Source organism: Chiloscyllium punctatum, chromosome 5, assembly GCF_047496795.1.
Source record: "Chiloscyllium punctatum isolate Juve2018m chromosome 5, sChiPun1.3, whole genome shotgun sequence".
Lineage (NCBI taxonomy): Eukaryota > Metazoa > Chordata > Chondrichthyes > Orectolobiformes > Hemiscylliidae > Chiloscyllium > Chiloscyllium punctatum.
Window position 1 is genome coordinate 1,241,127 of NC_092743.1, and position 27,478 is coordinate 1,268,604.

General features: G+C 46.7%; 1 protein-coding gene across 1 annotated transcript in view; it reads right to left on the reverse strand.

Annotated features, from left to right (window-relative positions):
- LOC140476716 (voltage-gated inwardly rectifying potassium channel KCNH2-like) overlaps positions 1 to 27,478 on the reverse strand; it is an 89,393-nt gene that overhangs the window by 29,391 nt on the left and 32,524 nt on the right. The window contains exons 8-9 of the mRNA XM_072569536.1: positions 20,719 to 20,991; positions 5,128 to 5,314 (exon numbers count right to left, since the gene is read on the reverse strand). Coding sequence (XP_072425637.1) covers positions 5,128 to 5,314; positions 20,719 to 20,991 — 460 coding nt within the window. The remainder of the gene's footprint in view (positions 1 to 5,127; positions 5,315 to 20,718; positions 20,992 to 27,478) is intronic.

Below are 27,478 nucleotides of genomic sequence, written 5' to 3' on the forward strand. Positions count from 1 at the left end.
ATGCACACGCACTCACACTCTCACACACAAACTCATATACAGACACACACACACTCTCTCACACACATACACACACACACACTCACACAGAAACTCAATCACTCACACACACACACTCACACAAACACACACACAAACTCACATACACTCACACAGACACAGAAACACACACACAGACACATTCACACACACACTCACACACACACACTCATACAGACACTCACACACATACACACATACAGAAACACACACACACAAACTCACACAGACACACACACTCGCACAAACACACACACAGATACACACAAACTCACATGCACACACACACACTCATACAGACACAGACACACTCACACAGACACAGAAACACACACACAAACTCACACACATACTCTCACACAGACACACACACATAGACACCGACACACACACACACAGAAACACACATACACTCACAAACACACACACACACACACTCCCACATACACCCACAGACACAGACACACACACACACACTCATTCACACACAGACACACACACACACACAGACACAGAAACTCACACAGACACAAAGTCACACACAGACACACACACACTCACTCTCACACACACAAATGCACACGCACTCACACTCTCACACACAAACTCATACACAGACACACACACTCTCTCACACACATATACACACACACGTACACAAACACAAACTCACACACACTCACACAGACACAGAAACACACACACATAAAAACACACACACACACCCACACTCTCACACAGACACAGACAGATACACACACACACTCACACAGACACACACACACACTCACTCATACAAACACACAGACACACACACACATTCACACACACAGACACACACATTCAGACACTCACACAGACACTCACACACATACACACAAACTCACACACAGAAACACATACACACTCATACAGACACAGAAACACATACACACTCATACAGACACAGAAACACACACACACACAGACACAGAAACACACACACACAGACACAGAAACACACACACAATCACACACACACACACACAGAAACACACTCCCACATACACCTGCACACTCACACACTCACACGCGCGCACACACACAAACACACGCATACAGACACAGAAATACACAAACACAGAAACACACACACAAACTCACACACACACACACATAGACACACACACTCACTCACACACACACACTCACATAGGCACTCACACACAGATACACACAGACACACACTCACACAAACACACTCACACAGACACACACACACTCACTCACTCACACACACTCACACACTCAAACACACTGACCCACACATACACTCACTCACATACACTCACACACAAACTCACATACACTCACACAGACACAGAAACACACACACACACACACAGACACACACACGTACACACACACAGACACACACACACTCACACTCCCACACAGACACAGACACACACACTCACACAGACACTCACACGCATACACACAAACTCACACACACACTGCCACACACTCACACAGAAACACACACACAAACAAACACAAACTCACACACACACACACTCAGACACGCACACACGCAAACAGACACTGACACACATACACACAAACTCACAGACACACACTCTCACAGAGACACAGAAACACACACACACACAAACACAGACACTCACACTCTCACACACAGACACACACGCACACACATTCACACAAACACACACATACAGACACACAAACACACACACACAAACTCTCACACACAGATACACACACTCACTCACACAAACACATACACACAAACTGACACACACACTCTCTCACACACAGATACAGACACACTCACACAAACAGACACACACACAAAATCACACATACACTCACTCACAGACACACACACTCACTCTCACACACACACATAAACACACACTCACACAAACACACTCACTCACACACACAGACACACACTCACACAGACCCACACACACTCCCACACTCTCACACACAGACACTCACACAGACACAGAAACACACACACAAACTCACACAGACACACATACACACACAGACACCGACACACACACAGAAACACACATACACTCACATACACCCACACACACACACACTGGCACAGACACACACACTCACTCACACAAACACACACACACTCACACACAGACACAGAAACACACACACACACACACAGACACACACACACACACACTCACAAATGCACACGCACTCACACTCTCACGCACAAACTCATACACAGACACACACACACTCTCACACACATACACACACTCACACAGACACACACACACAAACTCACACATAAACTCACTAACACACACACACACTGACTCACATATACACTCACTCACACACACAAACTCACACACACTCACACAGATACACACACACAAACTCACACATACACTCACTCACTCACACACACACTGACTCACATATACACTCACTCACACACACACTGACTCACACACACAAACTCACATACACTCACACAGACACACATACACACACTCACACACAGACACACACACTCGCGCACACACACAGACACAGAAACACACACATAGAAACACACACACACACTCCCACACTCTCAGACACAGACACACACACAAACTCACACAGACACAGAAACACACACTCGCGCACACACACAGACACAGAAACACACACATAGAAACACACACACACACTCCCACACTCTCAGACACAGACACACACACAAACTCATACAGACACAGAAACACACACACACACTCACACAGACACAGAAACACACACACACACTCACACAGACACAGAAACACACACACACAAACTCACACACACAGACACAAAGTCACACACAGACACACACACTCACTCTCACACACACTCACACACACAAATGCACACGCACTCACACTCTCACACACAAACTCACACACAGACACACACACACAAACACACACACACTCACTCACTCACGCACAGACACACACACTCTCACACACAGGCGCACATGCACACACACTCACACAAACACACACATACAGACACAGAAACACACAAACATAAACTCTCTCTCACACACACACACTCACTCACACGCACACACTCACACAAACACACACTCACACAGACACTCACACACAAACTCTCACACACAGATACACACAGACACACACTCACACACACACAAACTCACACACACACTCACTCTCAAACACACACATACACACACACACAAACAAACACACTCACACACACACAAACACACACACACACAGACACACAGACACAGACACACACACAGACACACACACTCCCACACACAGGCACACACAAACACACTCACACACACTCATACACACACAGGCACTCACACACTCACACAGACACAGAAACACACACACTCTCACACAAACACTCACTTACTCACAGACACACACACACAAACACACACACACTCACTCACACTCATACACACACACACAGACACACACTCTCACATACAGGCACACACACACACTCATACACAGACACTCACACACACTCACACAGACACAGACACAGAAACACACACACACACAAACTCACACACATACACTCACACAGACACCGACACACACAGAAACACACATACACTCACACACACAGAAACACACATACACTCTCACACACACACACTCACACAGACACACACACAGACACCGACACACACAGAAACACACATACACTCTCACACACACACACACACTCACACACAGACACAAACACACACACACAGACACACACACACACACAGACACACACACACACTCACTCACACACACACACACAAACACACACAAATGCACACGCACTCACACTCTCACACACAAACTCATACACAGACACATACACACACACAAGCACACACACACTCACACAGACACAGACACACACAAACTCACACATACACTCACACACACACACTCAAACACACTGACTCACACATACACTCACTCACACAGACACGCACACACACTCACAAACACACTCTCACACAAACTCACATACACTCACGCAGACACACTCAGACACACAGACACAGAGAGACACACACTCAAACACACAGACACTCACACACACTTGCAAACACACACACTCACTAACACACACACACACTCACACAGACTCTCTCTCTCACTCACACACATACACGCGTGCTCACACACAGACTCTCTCTCACTTACACACACACGCGCGTGCTCACACACAGACTCTCTCTCACTTACACACACACACGCGTGCGCACAGACTCTCTCTCACACACGCACACACATACTCTCTCTCACACACACACACGCATGCGCACACACAGACTCTCACTCACACACACGCGCGTGTGCACACACAGACTCTCTCTCACTCACACAACGTGCGCACACACAGACTCTCTCTCACTCACACACGTGCGCACACACAGACTCTCTCTCATTCACAGACACACGCGTGCGCACACACAGACTCTCTCATTCACACACACACACGCGTGCACACACATAGACTCTCTCACTTACACACACGCGCGTGTGCACACACAGACTCTCTCTCACTCACACATTCACAGAGACTCTCTCTCTCAAACACACATACACACACACACACACACATTGACACACACAAATACAAATTCTCACACACATACACAAACACTCTGTCTCTCACACTCACAAACAAACACAGACACACACACACAGCCTCTCACACATAGACTCACACACAGAGACTCTCTCAAACACACATACGTAAACACACAGACACTGACAGACCCACACACACACCCACACCTCCACACACACAGACACATACACACACACCGACAGACCCACACACACACCCACACCTCCACACATCTCCACACCCACACCCACACACACATACACACACGCAAACACTCTATCTCTCCCACAGTCTCTCTCACTTACTCACACACAAATACAAACACTCTCTCTCACACAGACACCTACACACTCACATACACACAGACACACAGACACACACACACTCACTCAAAGACACCCACCCACACAGAGACACCTGTTTAACTGGTTTTGGATCAGCTGCAGCTGTGTGTTAATCTCAGTCCAGTGTTTTGTGTTGAGTGCTGAGGCTGGTTCTTCAGACGGACTGTCTCTAGGTACTGCTGTCTGGGGCAGCTCCTGGTACTGGGCACAACTGGTATCTGCCCAGAAACTGAACATGTTGGAAACACTGGCAAAGGCCCCTTTAAAAAAAAACACCAAGATCAATAAGAGTGAGCAAGACAGGCGTTAGGCTTCACTCGATTCCCGCTGGGATTTGAGATCACAGCCAGGATGAGGTGCTCCAGGTTCAGAGCCATTAGACAAACACAACCTGAGACAGGCTGACCATCTGGAGGGGACCATGTCTGACACCACATTCACAAAGACCCAGTCGGTGGAGGGTCAGTCACCCCAGCTCCAGGACACCTCTGCAGCAGGTCCTCAGGGTAGAGTCCTACAGCACCGAGACAGGCTCTTTGGCCCAAACTGGTCCATACTGACCAAAATGTCCATCCACACTAACCCCATTTCCCTGCACTTGGCCCATATCCTTCTAATCCTTTTCTATCTGAAAGCCTTTTAAGTGTTGTTAATGTAACCTCCTCAACCACTTCAGCTGGCAGCTCATTCCATATTTATGCTACCCTCAGTGTAAAAATGTTGCTCCTCAGGTTCCCTTTTATTCTTTCCCCTCTAACCTTAAACTGATGCCCTCTAGTCCTCGATTCCCCAACCCTGGGGAAAAAGACTGAGTGCATTCACTCTTTTCATGCCTCTCATGATTTTATAGGAGTAAGTGAGGACTGCAGATGCTGGAGATCCGAGCTGAAAATGTGTTGCTGGAAAAGCGCAGCAGGTCAGGCAGCATCCAAGGAGCAGGAGAATCGACGTTTCGGGCATCAGCCCTTCTTCAGGAATGAGGAGAGTGTGTCCAGCAGGCTAAGATAAAAGGTAGGGAGGAGGGACCTCTGGGACACGCGGACCAACCAACCCAACCGCCCCGTAGCTCAACACTTCAACTCCCCCTCCCACTCCACCAAAGACATGCAGGTCCTTGGACTCCTCCATCACCAGACCATAGCAACACGACGGTTGGAGGAAGAGCGCCTCATCTTCCGCCTGGGAACCCTCCAACCACAAGGGATGAACTCAGATTTCTCCAGTTTCCTCATTTCCCCTCCCCCCACCTTGTCTCAGTCCCAACCCTCGAACTCAGCACCACCTTCCTAACCTGCAATCTTCTTCCTGACCAACCCTCCTCCCTACCTTTTATCTTGGCCTGCTTGGCACACCCTCCTCATTCCTGAAGAAGGGTTTATGCCCAAAACGTCGATTCTCCTGCTCCTTGGATGCTGCCTGACCTGCTGCGCTTTTCCAGCAACACATTTTCAGCTCTTGTGATTTTATACACCTCTATAAGTTCCCCACCACCTCAGTCTCCTACGCTCTTAAAAAAAGAGTTCTAGCTTGTTCAACCTCTCCCTGGACCATAGAGTCCAGGCAACATTCTTGTAAATTTATTCTGCACGCTTCCCAGTTTAATAACATCCTTCCTGTTCCAAGGTGACCAAAACTGAACACAGTACTCTAAATATGACCTCATCAGCGTCCTGTATAACTTGCTAACTTCTATATTCAATGCCCTGACTGATGAAGGCCAGTGTGCCAAAACTCTCCTTCATTGCCCTGTCTACCTGTGACTCCACTTTCAGAGAACTGTGCACCTGAACTCCAAGATTCCTCTGTTCCACTACACTCCTTAACGCCCTACCGTCCACCATGAAACTCCTGCCTTGATTTGACTTTGCAAAATGTAAGACTTCACACTTATCTATATAAAATTAGGACCCAGCTACTGCGTGTCCTTGCTAAATATGTCCTGGTCGAGAGAGGGAGCCAGGGTTTACTAAAGAAGTTGAATCTCTTGTCAAGGGGAAGAAGAAGGTTCATGTTAGGATGAGATGTCACGGCTCAGTTAGGGCGCTTGAGGGTTATAAGTTAACCAGGAAATACCTAAAGAGAGAACTAAGAAGAGCCAGGAGGGGACATGAGAAATGGTAGGATCCAGGAAAAGCCTAAAGCTTTCTCAATGTATATCAGGAATAAAGGAATGACCAGAGAAAGATTACAGCCAATCAAGGAGAGAAGTGGGACATTGTGGGAAGTTGTGCATGGAGTCAGAGGAGATGGGGGAAGCATTAAATGAGTATTATTTGTTGTCGAGGAGAATACTGAGATACAGGCTAGTAGACTAGAGGGGATTGAGGTTCACAAGGTGGAGGTGTTAAGCAATACTGGAAAGTGTAAAAATAGATAAATCCCTGTGCCGGATGGGACTTATCCTTGGATTCTTTGGGAAGTCAGGGAGAAGATTGCAGAGCCTTTGGCTTCGATCTTTATGTCGTCATTGTCGACAGGAATAGTGCCAGAAGACTGGAGGATATCAAATGTTGTCCCCTTGTTCAATCACTGGTAACTATAGACCAGTGAGCCTGACTTCGATTGTGGGTAAAGTGTTGGAAAGGATTATAAGAGATAGGAATAAGTTGATTAGGGATAGTCAACATGGTTTTGTAAAGGGTCAGTCGTGCCTCACAAACCTTATTGAATTCTTCGAGAAGGTGACCAAACAGGTGGATGAGGGTAAAGCTGTTGATGTGGTGTATATGGATTTCAGTAAGGTGTTTGATAAGGTTCCCCACGGTAGACTGTTATACAAAATACTGAGGCATGGGATTGAGGGTGATTGAGCAGTTTGGATCAAACATTGGCTAGCTGAAAGAAGACAGAGGGTGGTGGTTGATGGGAAATGTTCATCCTGGAGTTCAGTTCCTAATGGTGTACCGCAAGGATCTGTTTTGGGGCCACTGATGTTTGTCATTTTTATAAATGACCTGGATGAGGGCGTGGAAGGATGGGTTAGTAAATTTGTGGATGACACAAAGGTCGATGGAGGTTTGGACAGTGATAAAGGATGTTGTAGGTTACAGAGAGACACAGATAAGCTGCAGAGCCGGGCTGAGAGGTGGCATTTGCAGTTTAATGCGGACAAGTGTGAGGTGATTTACTTTGGTCGGAGTAACAGGAATGCAGAGTACTGGGCTAATGGTAAGATTGTTGGGAGTGTAGATGAGCAGAGAGATCTCAGTGTCCAGGTACACAGATCCTTGAACGTTGCCACCCAGGTTGATAGGGTTGTTCAGAAGGCATATGGTGTGATGGCTTTTATTGGTAGAGGGATTGAGTTTCAGAGCCACGAGGTCATGCTGCAGCTGTACAAAACTCTGGTGTGGCTAAAATTGGAGTATTGTGTACAGTTCTGGTCACCGTGTTATAGGAAGGATGTGGAAGCTTTGGAAAGGGTTCAGAGGAGATTTACCAGGATGTTGCCTGGTATAGAGGGAAGGTCTTATGAGGAAAGGCTGAGGGACTTGAGGCTGTTTTCATTAGAGAGAAGGTTGAGAGGTGACTTAATAGAGATATATAAGATAATCAGAGGGTTCGATAGGGTGGACAGGGAGAGTCTTTCTCCTCAGATGGTGATGGTGAGCATGAGGGGGCATTGTCCCCAGGGCAGGATTGACTGGTATGAGGAGTCATAGTTTGGAGATATTAGGAGGAAGGTATAAAGGAGACGTCAGAGGAAGGTTCTTTACGCAGAGAGTTGTGAATGTATGGAATGCGTTGCCAGCTGTGGTGGTGGAAGCAGAGTCATTGGGGACATTTAAGCGACTGCTGGACGTGTACATGGATAGCAGTGAGTTGAGGGGTGCGTAGGTTAATTTACTATATTTTACATTAGGATTAAACCTCGGCACAACATCGTGGGCCAAAGGGCCTGTTCTGTGCTGTACTTTTCTATGTTCTATAGCTTTAAATTGAGGGGTGATAGATATAGGACAGATGTCAGAGAGTAGTAGGGGTGTGGAACGCACAGCCTGCAGCAGTAGTGGAGTTGCCAACTTTAAGGGCATTTAAATGGTCATTGGATAGACACGTGGTTGAGAATGGAACAGTGTAGGTTAGATGGGCTTCAGATTGGTTCCACAGGTTGGTACAACATCGAGGGCCGAAGGGCCTGTGCTGCGCTGGAATGTTCTATGTTCTAAACTGCATTTGTCATTTCTCAGCCCACTTCAGCAGCTGATCAAGGCCCTGCTGCAATTACTGAGAACCTTCCTCACTGTCCCCGATCCTGCCTGTTTTAGTGTGATCAGCATCTTATTCATTATGCCCTTGTACAGTCTCACCCAAATCATTGATTTCGACAGCAAACAGTAATGGGCCCAGCACCAACCTGAGGCATTCCACTGGTCACAGGCCCCTGGTCTGACAAACATCCTTCCACTGATACCCTCTGCTTCCTACCATCAAGCCAACTGTGTATCCAATTTGTCAGCTCCTCCTGGATTCCATGTGATCTAACCTTCCAGAGCAGCCTATCGTGTGGAACCTTATCAGAGTTCAATGTAGCTAAGTGTGAAGTGATTCACTTTGGTAAGAGTAATAAAAAGATGGATTACTGGGCTAATGGTAGACTACTTGGTAGTGTGGAAGAGCAGAGGGATCTTGGTGTCCATGTACACAGATCTCTGAAAGTTGCCACCCAGGTAAATAGTGCAGTGAAGAAGGCATATGGCGTACTGGCTTTTATTGATAGAGGAATTGAGTTCCGGAGTCCTGAGGTCATGTTGCAGTTGTATAAGACTCTGGTGCGGCCGCATCTGGAATATTGTGTGCAGTTTTGGTCGCCGTACTATAGGAAGGATGTGGAGGCACTGGAACGGGTGCAGAGGAGGTTTACCAGGCTGTTGCCTGGTATGGTCGGAAGATCGTATGAGGAAAGGCTGAGGCACTTGGGGCTGTTTTCATTGGAGAAAAGAAGGTTTAGGGGTGATTTGATAGAGGTGTACAAGATGATTAGGGGGTTAGATAGGGTTGACCATGAGAACCTTTTTCCACGTATGGAGTCAGCTATTACAAGGGGGCATAGCTTTAAATTAAGGGGGGGGGTAGATATAGGACTGATGTTAGGGGTAGGTTCTTCACTCAGCAAGTCGTAAGCTCATGGAATGCCCTGCCAGTAGCAGTAGTGGACTCTCCCTCTTTATGGGTATTTAAGCGGGCATTGGATAGGTATATGGAGGATAGTGGGTTAGTGTAGGTTAGGTGGGCTTGGATCGGCGCAACATCGAGGGCCGAAGGGCCTGTACTGCGCTGTATTCTTCTATGTTCTATGTTCTATGTTCTATATAGACTACATCTACCACCCTGCTCTTGTCAACCTTCCTGGTCACTTCATCAAAGAACTCGAACGAATGTGTGAGGCACTCCCTCCACTCACAAAGCCATGCTGACTGCTCCTAATCAAACCCTGTCTTTCCAAATGCATGTATATCTTATCCCTCAAAATCTTCTCACCACTGATATTAAATTTACTGGTCTATAATTCCCACGTTTTTCTTTGCGACCCTTGTCGAATAAGGGCCCAATATTCACTCCCTTCCAGTCTTCCGGGAGTTACCCTCACCTGTGACTAACGTTTTTGCAAAAATATCAGCCAGGGCCCCCGCAATTTCTTCTCTAGCCTCTTGCAGTTTTCTTGGATATATCTGGTCAGGATTAGGAGATTAATCTACCTTCATATTCTAATACATCCAATACCTCATCTACTGTAATAGGCACTGTCCCCAAGATATCACCGGGAACTTCAGGAAGTTCCCAAGTCTTCATGTCTTTCTCCACGGTAAACACAGAGGTGAAATGTTCATTGAGGATCTCACCCATCTCCTGCGATTCTACACATACATGTCCACTTTGGTCCTTAAGGGGTCCTATTCTCTCTCTCGTTATTCTTTCTCCTTTAAAATAATCGAAGAACTGCTTTGGACTCTCCCAAATCTCCTCAGGCAAGGCTACCTTTTGCCATTCTGGTATCCTTTTTTTCAGTAAGCTCCTGTATCCCTTTATACCTTCAGAGATTTCCTTGATCCCAGCTGCCTGCACCTGAGACATGCCTCCTCCTTTTATCTGGTCAAAGCCTCAATACCTCTCGTCATCCAGAGTTCCCTGTTCCTACCAATCTAGCCCTTCACTCTCACAGGAACATATAGACCTTGAACTCTCGCTTTCTCACTTCTACACACCTCCCACTTGCCAGAGGTTCCTTTGCCTGCAAATAAACTACTCCAAACAATCCCTGCAAGTTCCTGTCTAACTCCATCAAAATTCACCTCACCCCAGTTTGGACCTTGAACCTGTGGACCAATTTTGTCCCTCTCCATAACTATTTTAAAATTCATGGAACTATGGTCACTGGTCCCAAAGTGCTCCCCACCGTCACCTCAGTCATCGGTCTTGTCCTATTCCCCAAGAATAGATCAAGTTTTGCCCCTTCTCAACTAGGACCCTCTATATACTGCTTGAGGAAACTTTCTGAAACTTTTCTTTGATTCTCCTGTCCTCGGCCCAACCATCTTCAGCTGCTTCATCAGTGACCTGCCCTCCACCAGGAGGTCAGAAATGGGAATATTCCCCGAGGATCACACAATGTTCAGCACCATTCATGACTCCTCAGATACTGAAGCAGTCCATATCCAAATGCCACAAGATCTGGACAATATCCAGGCTTGGGCTGACAAGTGGCCAGTAACATTCGTGCCACACAAATGCCAGGCAATGACATCACCAACAAGAGACAATCTAAACCATGCCCCCTGACATTCAATGGTGGTACTATCACTGAATCCCCCACTATCAACATCCTGGGAGTTATCGTGGACCAACTCAGAATACCAACTCACTTCCCGACTCCCCAAAGCCTGTCCACTACCTACAAGGTACAGTCAGGAGAGTGAGGGAATACTCCCCCCTTGTCTGGATGGGGATAGCCCCAACAACACGCAAGAAGCTCAACACCATCCAGGACACAGCAGCCCAATTGGGACTAACCTCCACACCCTTCATTTTACTATCATCCATGTGCCTATCCAAGAGTCACTTCAATGTCCCTAATGTCTCTGACTCTTCTACCACTGCTGGCAGTGCATTCCACACACCCACCACTCTCTGTGTAAAGAACCTACCTCTGACATCTCCCCTAAACCTTCCTCCAATCACCTTAAAATTATGCCCCTTCGTGACAGCTATTTCCAACCTGGGAAAAAGTTTCTGGCTACCCACTCAATCTATGTCTCTCATCATTTTGTACACCTCTATCAAGTCGCCTCTCATCCTTCTTCACTCCAATGAGAAAAGCCTTAGCTTCATAAGACATGCCCTCCAGTTCAGGCAGTATCTTGGTAAATCTCCTCTGCACTCTCTCTAAAGCTGCCACATCCTTCCTATAATGAGGTGACCAGAACTGAACACAATGTTCCAAGTGTGGTCTAACCAGGGCTCCACAGAGCTGCAGCACAACCTTGCAGCTCTTAAACTCAATCCCCCACTAATGAAAGTCATCACACCATATGCCTTCTTAACGAGTCTATCAACTTGAGTGGCAACTTTGAGGGATCTATGGACATGGACCCCAAGATCCCTCTATTCCTCCACACTGCCAAGAATCCTGCCTTTAACCCTGTATTCTGAGTTCAAATTTGACTTTCCAAAGTGACGTTGGTTAGACCCTCAGCATGTGACTCTTGGACCTATCATGTTATTCCAGTCATTTGGTTTGTCTCCAGCATCACCTTATTTTAATTTCTTTTTGCAATTGTCTCTCTGCCTCAATTAGTCAGATCGTAGGTCATCCCTTCACTGGCTATTCAGCTGTTCACACTTTACTCACACGGTCTGTCTCTTTTGATCACCTGCAGAGAGTTTTCACTCAGCGTGTCGACTCTCTGCTCATATCTTTTGTACTTATCTGTTGACACTCGGAATTCCCTGGAATTATCTTGCTATTATCTCTCTGCACATAAATTTTGTTCCCATGTACCTGTCTCCTCTTCACCTGATGAAGGAGCAGTGCTCCAAAAGCTTGGGATTTCAAATAAACCTGTTGGACTATAACCTGGTGTCGTGTGACTCCTGACTTTGTCCAGCCCAGTCCAACACCAGTATCTCAACATCATCTCTCTCTGTAACTCATATCCCACCTTCCCACACTTTGGGGAAGGAGAACTTGTGCTGTTTCCAATGCCAGGCTGACTGCTGTTCCCTCAGCTGCCTTACTATGGAGGTGAGTTTCCCTTTAGCAATAACAACAGAAGCTCCTCATTTTCACAAGTAATTCATTGATAATAGGCCACAAAAAAATAAGCAGATGTAAGGTCTAGGAGGCTAAAAATCAGACAGGGCACATGAGGTAGTTTGGGTTGAGGTTAGGAATAGGAGAGGTGAGGTCACCCTGTTAGGAGTCTTTTACAGGCCTCCTAATAGTCCTAGAATCGTTGAAGAAAGGATTGTGAAGATGATTCAAGAGAAGAGTGACAGTAATAGGGTGATTGTTATGGGAGACTTTAACTTTCCTGATATTGATTGGGAAAGCTATAGCTCAAGTTCGTTAGATGGGTCAGTGTTTGTGCAATGTGTGCAGGAGAGTTTCCTGACACAATATGTAGATAAGCCAACAAGAGGTGAGGCCATACTGGATTTGGTTCTGGGTAACGAACCAGGCCAGGTATTAGAACTAGAGGTAGGTGAGCACTTTGGGGACAGTGACCACAATTCGGTGATTTTTACTCTAGTGATGGAGAGGGATAAGTGTGTACTACAGGGCAAGAGTTATAGCTGGGGGCAGGGAAATTATGATGCGTTGAGGCATGACTAAGGATGTGTGGATTGGAAAAGTAGATTCCAAGGCAAGAGCGTAATTGATATGTGGAACTTGTTCAAGGAGCAACTATTGAGTGTCCTTGATAAGTACGTACCTATCAGGCAGGGAGGAAAGGGTCGTGTGAGGGAGCCGTGGTTTAATAAGGAATTGGAATCCCTTGTTAAATGGAAGAGGGCGGCCTTTGTAAAGATGAGGCGTGAAGGTTCAATAGGGGCGATTGAGAGTTATAAGGTAGCCCGGAAGGACCTGAAGAGAGAGCTAAGAGCAGCAAGGAGGGGACATGAAAGGTCCTTAGTTGGTAGGATTAGGGAAAACCCTAAGGCTTTCTATAGGTATGTTAGGAATAAAAGAATGACTAGGGTAGGAATAGGTCCAATCAAGGATAGTAATGGGAAGTTGCGTGTGGAGGCTGAAGAGATTGGGGAGGCACTGAATGAATACTTTTCGTCAGTATTCACTCAGGAACAGGACATTGTTGTCGATATGAATACCGAGGCATGAATAAGTAGAATGGATGGCTTTGAGATATGTAGAGAAGAGGTGTTGGAAATTCTGGCAAGGGTGAAAATAGATAAGTCCCCTGGGCCTGATGGCATTTATCCTAGGATTCTCTGGGAAGCAAGGCAGGAGATTGCAGAGCCATTGGCCTTGATTTTTGTGTCTTCTTTGTCTACAGGAGTAGTGCCAGAGGACTGGAGGCTAGCAAACGTGGTTCCCTTGTTCAAGAAGGGGAGTAGGGATAATCCTAGTAACTATAGGCCAGTGAGTCTCACTTCTGTTGTGGGCAAAGTCTTAGAGAGAATTGTAAGGGATAGGATTTATGCACATCTGGATAAGAATGATGTGATCAAGGATAGTCAGCATGGTTTTGTGAAGGGCAGGTCGTGCCTCACAAACCTTATTGACTTCTTTGAGAAGGTGACTAAGGAGGTAGATGAGGGGAAAGCGGTAGATGTGGTATATATGGATTTTAGTAAGGCGTTTGATAAGGTCCCCCATGGTAGGCTACTGCAGAAAATACAGAGATATGGCATTGAGAGTGAGTTGGAGGTTTGGATTAGGAATTGGCTGGCTGGAAGAAGACAGAGGGTAGTAGTTGATGGCAAAGGTTCATCTTGGAGTGCCGTCACTAGCGGTGTTCCGCAAGGATCTGTTTTGGGACCATTGCTGTTTGTCATTTTTATAAATGACCTGGAGGAAGGGTTAGAAGGTTGGGTGAGCAAGTTTGCGGATGATACGAAAGTCGGTGGAGTTGTAGACAGTGAGGAAGGATATGGCAGGTTACAGCGGGATATAGAGAAGCTGCAGAGCTGGGCAGAAAGGTGGCAAATGGAGTTCAATGTAGCTAAGTGTGAGGTGATTCACTTTGGTAAGAGTAACAAAAAGATGGGGTACTGGGCTAATGGTCGGATACTTGGTAGTGTGGAAGAGCAGAGGGATCTTAGTGTCCATGTACACAGATCTCTGAAAGTTGCCACCCAGGTAAATAGTGCAGTGAAGAAGGCATATGGCGTACTGGCTTTTATTGGTAGAGCAATTGAGTTCCGGAGTCCTGAGGTCATGCTGCAGTTGTATAAGACTCTGGTGTGGCCGCATCTGGAATATTGTGTGCAGTTTTGGTCGCCATACTATAGGAAGGATGTGGAGGCACTGGAACGGGTGCAGAGAAAGTTTACCAGGATGTTGCCTGGTATGGTAGGAAGATCCTATGAGGAAAGGCTGAGGCACTTGGGGTTGTTTTCATTGGAGAAAAGAAGGTTTAGGGGTGACTTGATAGAGGTGTACAAGATGATTAGGGGGTTAGATAGGGTTGACAGTGAGAACCTTTTCCACGTATGGAGTCAGCTATTACAAGGGGGCATAGCTTTAAATTAAGGGGGGGTAGATATAGGACTGATGTTAGGGGTAGGTTCTTCACTCAGCGAGTCGTAAGTTCATGGAATGCCCTGCCAGTAGCAGTAGTGGACTCTCCCTCTTTATGGGTATTTAAGCGGGCATTGGATAGGTATATGGAGGATAGTGGGTTAGTGTAGGTTAGGTGGGCTTTGATCGGCGCAACATCGAGGGCTGAAGGGCCTGTACTGCGCTGTATTCTTCTATGTTCTATGAGGGATATAAAGAAGCAGGAAAGAACTCAAGCCAGGAATTAGGAGAGCAACAAGATGTCATGAAATGACATTGGCTGGTAGGGTTAAAGAGAACCCCAAGGCATTCTATACATAGATTAAAAACAAGAAGGTAACTAAGGAGAAAGTAGGACCACTCAAGGATAAAAGGAGGGAACTTGTGCTTGGAGGCAGTTGATGTGGGTGAAATCCTAAATGAGTACTTTGCATCCATATTTACCCAAGAGAAGGATATGGAGGATAGTGAGATTTGTGTGCAGTGTGCTAACATGCTAGGGCATTTTAAGATCAAGAAAAAAAGTGGTGTTGAGTCTCTTGAAGAGCATTAAGGTGAATAAGTTCCTAGGGTCCAATGGCATCTAACCCAGGTTTTTGAGAGGGGTAAGAGAAAAGATTGCTGGGGCCTTGACCAAGATGTTTGCATCCTCGCTAGCCACTGGAGAGGTCCCAGAGGACTGGCGAGTAGCTTATGTTGTTCTTCTGTTCAAGAAGGGATATAGGGATAATCCAGGAAACTACAGACCAGTGAGTCTCACATCGTTGGTTGGAAAGCTATAGGAGAGGATTTCCACACATTTGGAAAAGCATGGCCTGATTAGGGACAGTCAGCGTGGCTTTGTTCAAGTTAGGCCACGTGTCATTGACATGATTAAAGTTTTCAGGAGGTGATGAAGGTGATCGATGAGGGTAGAGCAGCAGATGTTGTCTGCATGGATTTTAGAACATGGACCATAGAACAGTACAGCACATAACAGGCCCTTCAGCCCACGATGTTGTGCCGACCATTGATGCTCATGTAAGGTAAACCTAATGTACGCACCCTCAAATTTCTGTGACCATATGCATGCCCAGCAGTCTCTTAAATGTCCCCAGTGACCTTGCTTCCACAACTGCTGCTGGCAACGCATTCCATGCTCTCACAACTCTCTGTGTAAGAACCCGCCTCTGACATCCCCTCTATACTTTCTGCCAAACAGCTTAAAACTATACCCCTCGTGTTAACAATTTCTGCCCTGGGAAAAAGTCTCTGGCTATCAACTCTATCTATGCCTTTCATTATCTTTTACACCTCAATTAAGTCCCCTCTCTTCCTTCTTTTTTCCAATGAAAAAAGTCCGAGCTCAGTCAACCTCTCTTCGTAAGATAAGCCCTCCAGTCCAGGCAGCATCCTGGTAAACCTCCTCGGAACCCTCTCCATAGCTTCCACAGCTTTCCTATAATAGGGCGACCAGAACTGGACACAGTATTCCAAGTGCGGTCTAACCAAAGTTTTATAGAGCTGCAACAAGATCTCACGACTCTTAAACTCAATCCCCCTGTTAATGAAAGTAAAAACACCATATGCTTTCTTAACAACCCTGTCCACTTGGGTGGCCATTTTAAGGGATCTACGTACCTGCACACCAAGATCCCACTGTTCCTCCACACTGCCAAGAATCCGGTCTTTAATCCTGTACTCAACTTTCAAGTTCGACCTTATAAAATGCATCACTTCACATTTACCCAGGTTGAACTCCATCTGCCACCTCTCAGCCCATCTCTGCATCCTGTCAATGTCCCGCTGCAGCCTATAACAGTCCTCTATACTGTCAACGACACCTCCAACCTTTGTGTCATCTGCAAACTTGCTAACCCATTCTTCAATCTCCTCATCCAAGTCATTAATAAAAATCACAAAGAGTAGTGGCCCAAGGACAGAGCCCTGTGGAACACCACTCACCACTGACTTCCAGGCAGAATACTTTCCTTCCGCTACTACTCACTGTCTTCTGTCGACCAGCCAAATCCGTATCCAGACAGCTAAATTTCCAAGTATTCCATTCCTCCTGACCTTCTGAATGAGCCTACCATGGGGAATCTTATCAAATGCCTTGCCGAAGTCCATATACACCACATCCACCGCTCGATCCTCATCGACTTGTCTAGTAACATCCTCAAAGAACTTGATAAGATTTGTGAGGCATGACCTGCTCCTCAAAAAGCCATGCTGACTGCATTTAATCAAGCCATGCTCTTCCAGATGGTCATAAATCCTATCCCACAGAATCCTTTCTAACATCTTGCAGATGACAGATGTGAGACTGACTGGTCTGTAATTGCCGGGGATTTCCCCATTTCCTTTCTTGAAGAGAGGAATTACACTTGCCTCCCTCCAGTCCCCTCAGGTATGACTCTGGTAGTGAAAAGGTTTTCAACAAGGCCCTCATGGTAAGCTCATCCAGAAGCTTGACATGCATAGGATCTAGAATTGGCTTGCCATAGAAGTCAGAGGGCAGTGGTAGAATGGGGTTTTTCAAGGTGATGTTCCACAGGGATCCATTCTGGGACCTCTACTGTTTGTGATATGTATAAATGACTTGGATGAAAACGTAGATGGGTGGGTTAGTAATTTTGCAGATGACACAAAGATCAGTGGAGCAATGGAGAGTATAAAAGATTATCAAAGGATACAGTTGCAGACATGGGGAGAGAAATGGAGGTTGTAGTTTAATCCAGATAAGCGTGAGGTGCTGCATTTTGAGACATCAAATGTTAAGGAAAAGTTAATGGCAGGACCCTGAACAGCACACATGTATAGAGGGATCTTGTGGTTCAAGTCCATAGCTCCCTGAAAATGGCCACACAAACAGTTAGGGTGATAAAGAAAGCATATGACATGCTTGCCTTTCTTGATCGGGGAATTGAGTAAAAGAGTCAGGATGTCATGTTGCAGCTTTATAAGACTTTAATTAGGTCACACTTAAAATATTCTGTTCAATTTTGGTTGCCATATTATCGGAAGGATATGGAGACTTTGGAGAGGGTGCAGAAGAAGATGCTGTAGGATTAGAGGGCATGAGCTATAAGAAGAGAGACTAGAAAAACTCAGGTTGTTTTCTCTGCAGTGGTGGAGGCTGAGGGGAGACTTGATAGAAGTCTACAAACCTACGTGCTAATCAGACTAGAAATAGCAGAAAACTCTTAACTGTTCTGAAGAAGGATCACTAGATCACGAGGTGCGTAGATAGGATTGACAGTCAGAAGCTTTTTCCTGGAGTTGAAATGTCTAATACTAGGAGGCATGCACTGAAGGTCGGGGGGGGTCAAAGGAGATGTGAGGAACAAGTATTTTACACAGAGCGCGGTCGGCCTCTGGAATCCACTGTCAGGGGTAGTGATAGAGGCAGATAGGTGCATTTAAGGGACTTGTAGATAAACATATGAATGTGGAAGGAACAGAGGAACACAGACCATGGGCAGGCAGAAGGGATGACTTTAATTTGGCATATTTTCAGATCATCATCTTGGGCGTCTGGGCCTGTTCCTGTGTTGTACAGTCCCATGTCCCATGTCCTTTGATCGGTGAGTAATTGTTGACATCAAATCACTGATACACCTTGACCTCAGTGATCCTGGTGAGACTGACAACCTGGCTTTTCATTTTTATATACCCAGATATTTGGACAGCAAGTTACTGCTAATAACAGCAACTAAAGGAACTTACATGCTGCTGAGTAAATGCTTAGAAAAGTCTGTTTTAAAGGGACTCGAATTTCCAACAAACTGATTGGAGGTTCGGTTATTACAGGACACAGCTCTGAATAAAAGAATTGATGGGAACATGAAAAGAAGTATGTTTACATCTTCGCAAATTACTTCTGGCTGTCTCTCCTTCTGATGAAAGCAAAATACTGGGGATTTGATACTAAAATGAAAACAAAGTGTTGCTCTGGCCAGCGTTTGTGGATAGAGAAACAGAGTTCAAGCTTCAAGCCTAATATGGCCACAAGAGACTCAAAATGTTTACTCTGTCTCTCTCTCTCTTGCTCCTAGGTCTGACTACAGCATTCCATCAGCCATTTGTGGTTATCATCGGTCATCTGTCCGAAGTAGACAAACTTAGTGACTTGGCCAGTAGTGACATCATCACTGAGTTTCATTCCAGAAACTTCTAACGCACCCTGAATGACCAACATTGCTTTCAAGTTTAATCCATTTTCGAAGGACATTGGTGAGGCCACTTTTGGAATATTATGAGCAATTCAAGGATGTTGTGAAACTTGAAAGGGTTTAGAAAAGATTTACAAAGTCATTGCAGTGTTGGAGGATTTGAGCTACAGGGAGATGCTGAACAGGCTGGGGCTGTTTTCCCTGGAGTGTCGGAGGCTGAGGGGTGACCTTATAGAGGTTTACAAAATTATGAGGGGCATAGATAGGGTAAATAGACAAGGTCTTTTCCCTGGGATCGGGGAGTCCAGAACTAGAGGGGCATAGGTTTAGGGTGAGAGGGGAAAGATATAAAAGAGACCTAAGGGGCAACTTTTTCACACAGAGGGTGGTACGTGTATGGAATGAGCTGCCAGAGGATGTGGTGGAGGCTGGTACAATTGCAACATTTAAGAGGCATTTGGATGGGTATATGAATAGGAAGGGTTTGGAAGGATATGGGCCGAGTGCTGACAGGTGGGACTAGATAGGGTTGGGATATCTGGTCGGTGTGGACGGGTTGGACCAAGTCTTTGGAATTCTGGAGCACAGAGGCTGTGGGAGCTCAAACCCTGAGACACAAGTCGATCCGTTTCTGGAGACTAATGACAGTGAGGAGATAGAGTGGGAAAGGGGATTGGAGGAGATAGTCCAGAACATCAGGGCAGGTTTGATGAGCTGAATGGCCTCCTCCTGATGCTCTACTTTCACATACATGAGGGTGGCTGCGTACCTGACTCTGGATGATGGTCATCGCCTCGATCCCTATCACTGTCTGTGTCCCTCCCATATACAATGGGGGTGTCTGTCTTCCCAGCTGTTGCCTTGGCTGGTGAATATTGAATGATGTCAGAAGTTTCAGGTCTCTGCTCTTCTCTGCTCAACGGGGACACCGAGGATATGCCACTCTGCTCGTGCTCCACTCTGTGTCGGAACAGGTTACCTCGGTCCAGACTCTCGGCTATCTGTGGGGGGTTCTGGGAGCCCGGGCTAGACCAATCACTGTCTAAAACACAAACACAAATATTCCAAAGTAGGAAGTTCTGAAAAGGATGAGACCTCAGGAAAACACAGAACCAAACAGACAGAGAGAGCTGTGCTATAAAGATCAAACATTTCTCACAAGCTGAGAATCCATTCGGGAATGAGAAATTCAGGGCAGTAAACCCACCACCCTCCGATATTAATGTAAACACACACCCTCCGATATTAATGTAAACACACACCCTCCGATATTAATGTAAACACACCACCCTCCGATATTAATGTAAACTCACACCCTCCGATATTAATGTAAACTCACACCCTCCGATATTAATGTAAACACACACCCACCGATATTAATGTAAACCCACACCCTCCGATATTAATGTAAACTCACACCCTCCGATATTAATGTAAACTCACACCCTCCGATATTAATGTAAACCCACCACCCTCCGATATTAATGTAAACCCACACCCTCCGATATTAATGTAAACCCACACCCTCCGATATTAATGTAAACTCACACCCTCCGATATTAATGTAAACCCACCACCCTCCGATATTAATGTAAACCCACACCCTCCGATATTAATGTAAACCCACACCCTCCGATATTAATGTAAACCCACACCCTCCGATATTAATGTAAACTCACACCCTCCGATATTAATGTAAACCCACACCCTCCGATATTAATGTAAACCCACACCCTCCGATATTAATGTAAACCCACCACCCTCCGATATTAATGTAAACACACACCCTCCGATATTAATGTAAACCCACCACCCTCCGATATTAATGTAAACACACACCCTCCGATATTAATGTAAACACACACCCTCCGATATTAATGTAAACCCACCACCCTCCGATATTAATGTAAACCCACACCCTCCGATATTAATGTAAACCCACCACCCTCCGATATTAATGTAAACACACACCCTCCGATATTAATGTAAACCCACCACCCTCCGATATTAATGTAAACCCACACCCTCCGATATTAATGTAAACCCACCACCCTCCGATATTAATGTAAACCCACACCCTCCGATATTAATGTAAACTCACACCCACCGATATTAATGTAAACTCACACCCTCCGATATTAATGTAAACCCACACCCTCCGATATTAATGTAAACCCACACCCTCCGATATTAATGTAAACCCACCACCCTCCGATATTAATGTAAACACACACCCTCCGATATTAATGTAAACCCACACCCTCCGATATTAATGTAAACCCACCACCCTCCGATATTAATGTAAACACACACCCTCCGATATTAATGTAAACCCACCACCCTCCGATATTAATGTAAACACACACCCTCCGATATTAATGTAAACCCACCACCCTCCGATATTAATGTAAACACACACCCTCCGATATTAATGTAAACCCACCACCCTCCGATATTAATGTAAACCCACACCCTCCGATATTAATGTAAACTCACACCCTCCGATATTAATGTAAACACACACCCTCCGATATTAATGTAAACCCACCACCCTCCGATATTAATGTAAACCCACACCCTCCGATATTAATGTAAACCCACCACCCTCCGATATTAATGTAAACTCACACCCTCCGATATTAATGTAAACCCACACCCTCCGATATTAATGTAAACCCACACCCTCCGATATTAATGTAAACACACACCCTCCGACATTAATGTAAACACACACCCTCCGATATTAATGTAAACCCACACCCTCCGATATTAATGTAAACACACCACCCTCCGATATTAATGTAAACACACACCCTCCGATATTAATGTAAACCCACCACCCTCCGATATTAATGTAAACCCACCACCCTCCGATATTAATGTAAACTCACACCCTCCGATATTAATGTAAACACACCACCCTCCGATATTAATGTAAACACACACCCTCCGATATTAATGTAAACCCACCACCCACCGATATTAATGTAAACCCACCACCCTCCGATATTAATGTAAACACACACCCTCCGATATTAATGTAAACCCACCACCCACCGATATTAATGTAAACACACACCCTCCGATATTAATGTAAACCCACCACCCACCGATATTAATGTAAACACACACCCTCCGATATTAATGTAAACACACAACCTCCGATATTAATGTAAACCCACCACCCTCCGATATTAATGTAAACCCACCACCCACCGATATTAATGTAAACACACACCCTCCGATATTAATGTAAACACACACCCTCCGATATTAATGTAAACCCACCACCCACCGATATTAATGTAAACACACACCCTCCGATATTAATGTAAACCCACACCCTCCGATATTAATGTAAACCCACCACCCTCCGATATTAATGTAAACACACACCCTCCGATATTAATGTAAACCCACCACCCTCCGATATTAATGTAAACACACACCCTCCGATATTAATGTAAACCCACCACCCTCCGATATTAATGTAAACTCACACCCTCCGATATTAATGTAAACACACACCCTCCGATATTAATGTAAACTCACACCCTCCGATATTAATGTAAACACACCACCCTCCGATATTAATGTAAACACACCACCCACCGATATTAATGTAAAAACACACCCTCCGATATTAATGTAAACACACACCCACCGATATTAATGTAAACACACACCCACCGATATTAATGTAAACCCACCACCCTCCGATATTAATGTAAGCTCACACCCTCCGATATTAATGTAAACCCACACCCTCCGATATTAATGTAAACCCACCACCCTCCGATATTAATGTAAACACACACCCTCCGATATTAATGTAAACTCACCACCCTCCGATATTACTGTAAACCCACCACCCTCCGATATTAATGTAAACACACACCCACCGATATTAATGTAAACACACACCCTCCGATATTAATGTAAACCCACACCCTCCGATATTAATGTAAACACACACCCTCCGATATTAATGTAAACCCACCACCCTCCGATATTAATGTAAACCCACACCCTCCGATATTAATGTAAACTCACACCCTCCGATATTAATGTAAACTCACCACCCTCCGATATTAATGTAAACCCACCACCCTCCGATATTAATGTAAACACACACCCACCGATATTAATGTAAACACACACCCTCCGATATTAATGTAAACTCACACCCTCCGGTATTAATGTAAACCCACACCCTCCGGTATTAATGTAAACACACCACCCTCCGATATTAATGTAAACCCACCACCCTCCGATATTAATGTTAACACACACCCTCCGATATTAATGTAAACACACACCCTCCGATATTAATGTAAACCCACCACCCTCCGATATTAATGTAAACTCACACCCTCCGATATTAATGTAAACCCACACCCTCCGATATTAATGTAAACACACACCCTCCGATATTAATGTAAATCCACCACCCTCCGATATTAATGTAAACCCACCACCCTCCGATATTAATGTAAACACACACCCTCCGATATTAATGTAAATCCACCACCCTCCGATATTAATGTAAACCCACCACCCTCCGATATTAATGTAAACACACACCCTCCGATATTAATGTAAACACACACCCTCCGATATTAATGTAAATCCACCACCCTCCGATATTAATGTAAACCCACACCCTCCGATATTAATGTAAACCCACCACCCTCCGATATTAATGTAAACCCACACCCTCCGATATTAATGTAAACTCACACCCTCCGATATTAATGTAAACACACACCCTCCGATATTAATGTAAACTCACACCCACCGATATTAATGCAAGTTTTTACTAAAAATATGGCAGCTTCAGTGGCTGCTTGTTAATTTAACTATGTTAAAAAATTTACAGTTAGTTAAAAATTAGGAGTATAGCCTCAACAATTAAATTCATTCTAATCTGTAATGAAAACAGTGCAGGCTCAATGTTCACAGTATGATTGATACCTCAAAGACATTAGTTTTTTTGGTTTGTGGTTATAAATATCAATCTTTATATTCTAATGGATTAAGTACTTGAGGGAGCTTCATGAATGATTGTTGTTATTAACACGGTGAAGCCTAGAACTTTCTATGATTCCATCTGAGCTGTGCAGCAGAGATGTGCGTTTTGAGAATGTGCGATCTGGATGCTGCATCGAACCTGCTGAGGGAATGAGATCATCAAGAGGTCATGGAGTGAGACATTTCTCAGGAAGGATTGAGATGGGCAGGATACCTCCCACACTGGAGGGCAGAGAGCAGGAGGGGGAGTGAACCAGTGGAATTCTTTCCTGCAAAAAGGCTTTCAGGGCTGGTCACGAAATATTCACAGGGCTGAGACAGACAGACAGAGACAAGAAACTGAGGAAGGCCATTCAGCCACCCGGTTCCTGCTTCCTACCCATACAGGTTAATCACTTTCGCTCCAAGATCCAGATCCAACCCATTCGTAAGGCGTAAAAGCAGCTGGACTGTCTCTAAATTCTCAACATGGATATGGCAAGGGGCCTGGAAGGTTTTGTCGGATCTTTATTCAGGAACAGTGGGTGATCTCAGATCCCAATAACATACAGAATCCAAGAATGGTACAAACAGGCAAAGATTTCTTGGATGGTCAACCAAATGAGACTATTCCTGACAATGAAATCAATAAATGACACACAGTCTGTCCTTAGAAAGGGAATCAAAGGATTAACGGGAAAAGACAGCAAAAATGATCTGATCAGCCATGATCTTACTGAGGCAAACAGCATACCCCTGCTCCTATCTCCCAATGGGTTATGGACCTGTCAATGTATGGGGAACATGGACATCAAAGAATGTTCAAGCTGGACCAGGCAATAGGTGTGGTCACGGGGAGGTGTGTGGGGGTGGGGACAGGGTGTGGTCACGGGGAGGTGTGTGGGGGTGGGGACAGGGTGTGGTCACGGGGAGGTGTGTGGGGGTGGGGACAGGGTGTGGTCACGGGGAGGTGTGTGGGGGTGGGGACAGGGTGTGGTCATGGGGAGGTGTGTGGGGGTGGGGACAGGGGGTGGGGACGGTGGGGACAGGGTGCGGCATAGGGAGGTGTGTGGGGGTGGGGACAGGGAGTGGTCACGGGGAGGTGTGTGGGGGTGGGGACAGGGGGTGGGGACGGTGGGGACAGGGTGCGGCATAGGGAGGTGTGTGGGGGTGGGGACAGGGAGTGGTCACGGGGAGGTGTGTGGGGGTGGGGACAGGGAGTGGTCACGGGGAGGTGTGTGGGGGTGGGGACAGGGAGTGGTCACGGGGAGGTGTGTGGGGGTGGGGACAGGGTGTGGTCACGGGGAGGTGTGTGGGGGTGGGGACAGGGTGTGGTCACGGGGAGGTGTGTGGGGGTGGGGACAGGGAGTGGTCACAGAGAGGTGTGTGGGGGTGGGGACAGGGGGTGGGGACGGTGGGGACAGGGTGCGGCATAGGGAGGTGTGTGGGGGTGGGGACAGGGAGTGGTCACGGGGAGGTGTGTGGGGGTGGGGACAGGGAGTGGTCACAGGGAGGTGTGTGGGGGTGGGGACAGGGTGTGGTCAGGGGGAGGTGTGTGGGGGTGGGGACAGGGTGTGGTCACGGGGAGGTGTGTGGGGGTGGGGACAGGGAGTGGTCACAGGGAGGTGTGTGGGGGTGGGGACAGGGTGTGGTCACAGGGAGGTGTGTGGGGGTGGGGACAGGGTGTGGTCACGGGGAGGTGTGTGGGGGTGGGGACAGGGTGTGGTCACGGGGAGGTGTGTGGGGGTGGGGACAGGGAGTGGTCACGGGGAGGTGTGTGGGGGAGGGGACAGGGTGTGGTCACGGGGAGGTGTGTGGGGGTGGGGACAGGGAGTGGTCACGGGGAGGTGTGTGGGGGTGGGGACACGGTGTGGTCACGGGGAGGTGCCAGGGGGTGGGAACAGGGTGTGGTCATGGGGAGGTGTGTGGGGGTGGGGACAGGGTGTGGTCATGGGGAGGTGCCAGGGGGTGGGAACAGGGTGTGGTCACGGGGAGGTGTGTGGGGGTGGGGACAGGGAGTGGTCACGGGGAGGTGTGTGGGGGTGGGGACACGGTGTGGTCACGGGGAGGTGTGTGGGGGTGGGGACAGGGAGTGGTCACGGGGAGGTGTGTGGGGGTGGGGACAGGGAGTGGTCTTGGGGAGGTGTGTGGGGGTGGGGACAGGGTGTGGTTACGGGGAGGTGTGTGGGGGTGGGGACAGGGTGTGGTCACGGGGAGGTGTGTGGGGGTGGGGACAGGGAGTGGTCACGGCGAGGTGTGTGGGGGTGGGGACAGGGAGTGGTCACGGGGAGGTGTGTGGGGGTGGGGACAGGGTGTGGTCACGGGGAGGTGTGTGGGGGTGGGGAAGGGTGTAAGCAGTTGGACAACGTCAGACAATTATTTGCCAAAACAACATGGTGACTGTCTCAGAGACCCTGATGATGTCAGCTCAGTACAAACAGATGTGATTCTATCCAAGCCCACTCCCCCACTGCCGTCCCTGAGCTGTGGGAAGACCCCCAATGCCCTTCAGGAGGGAA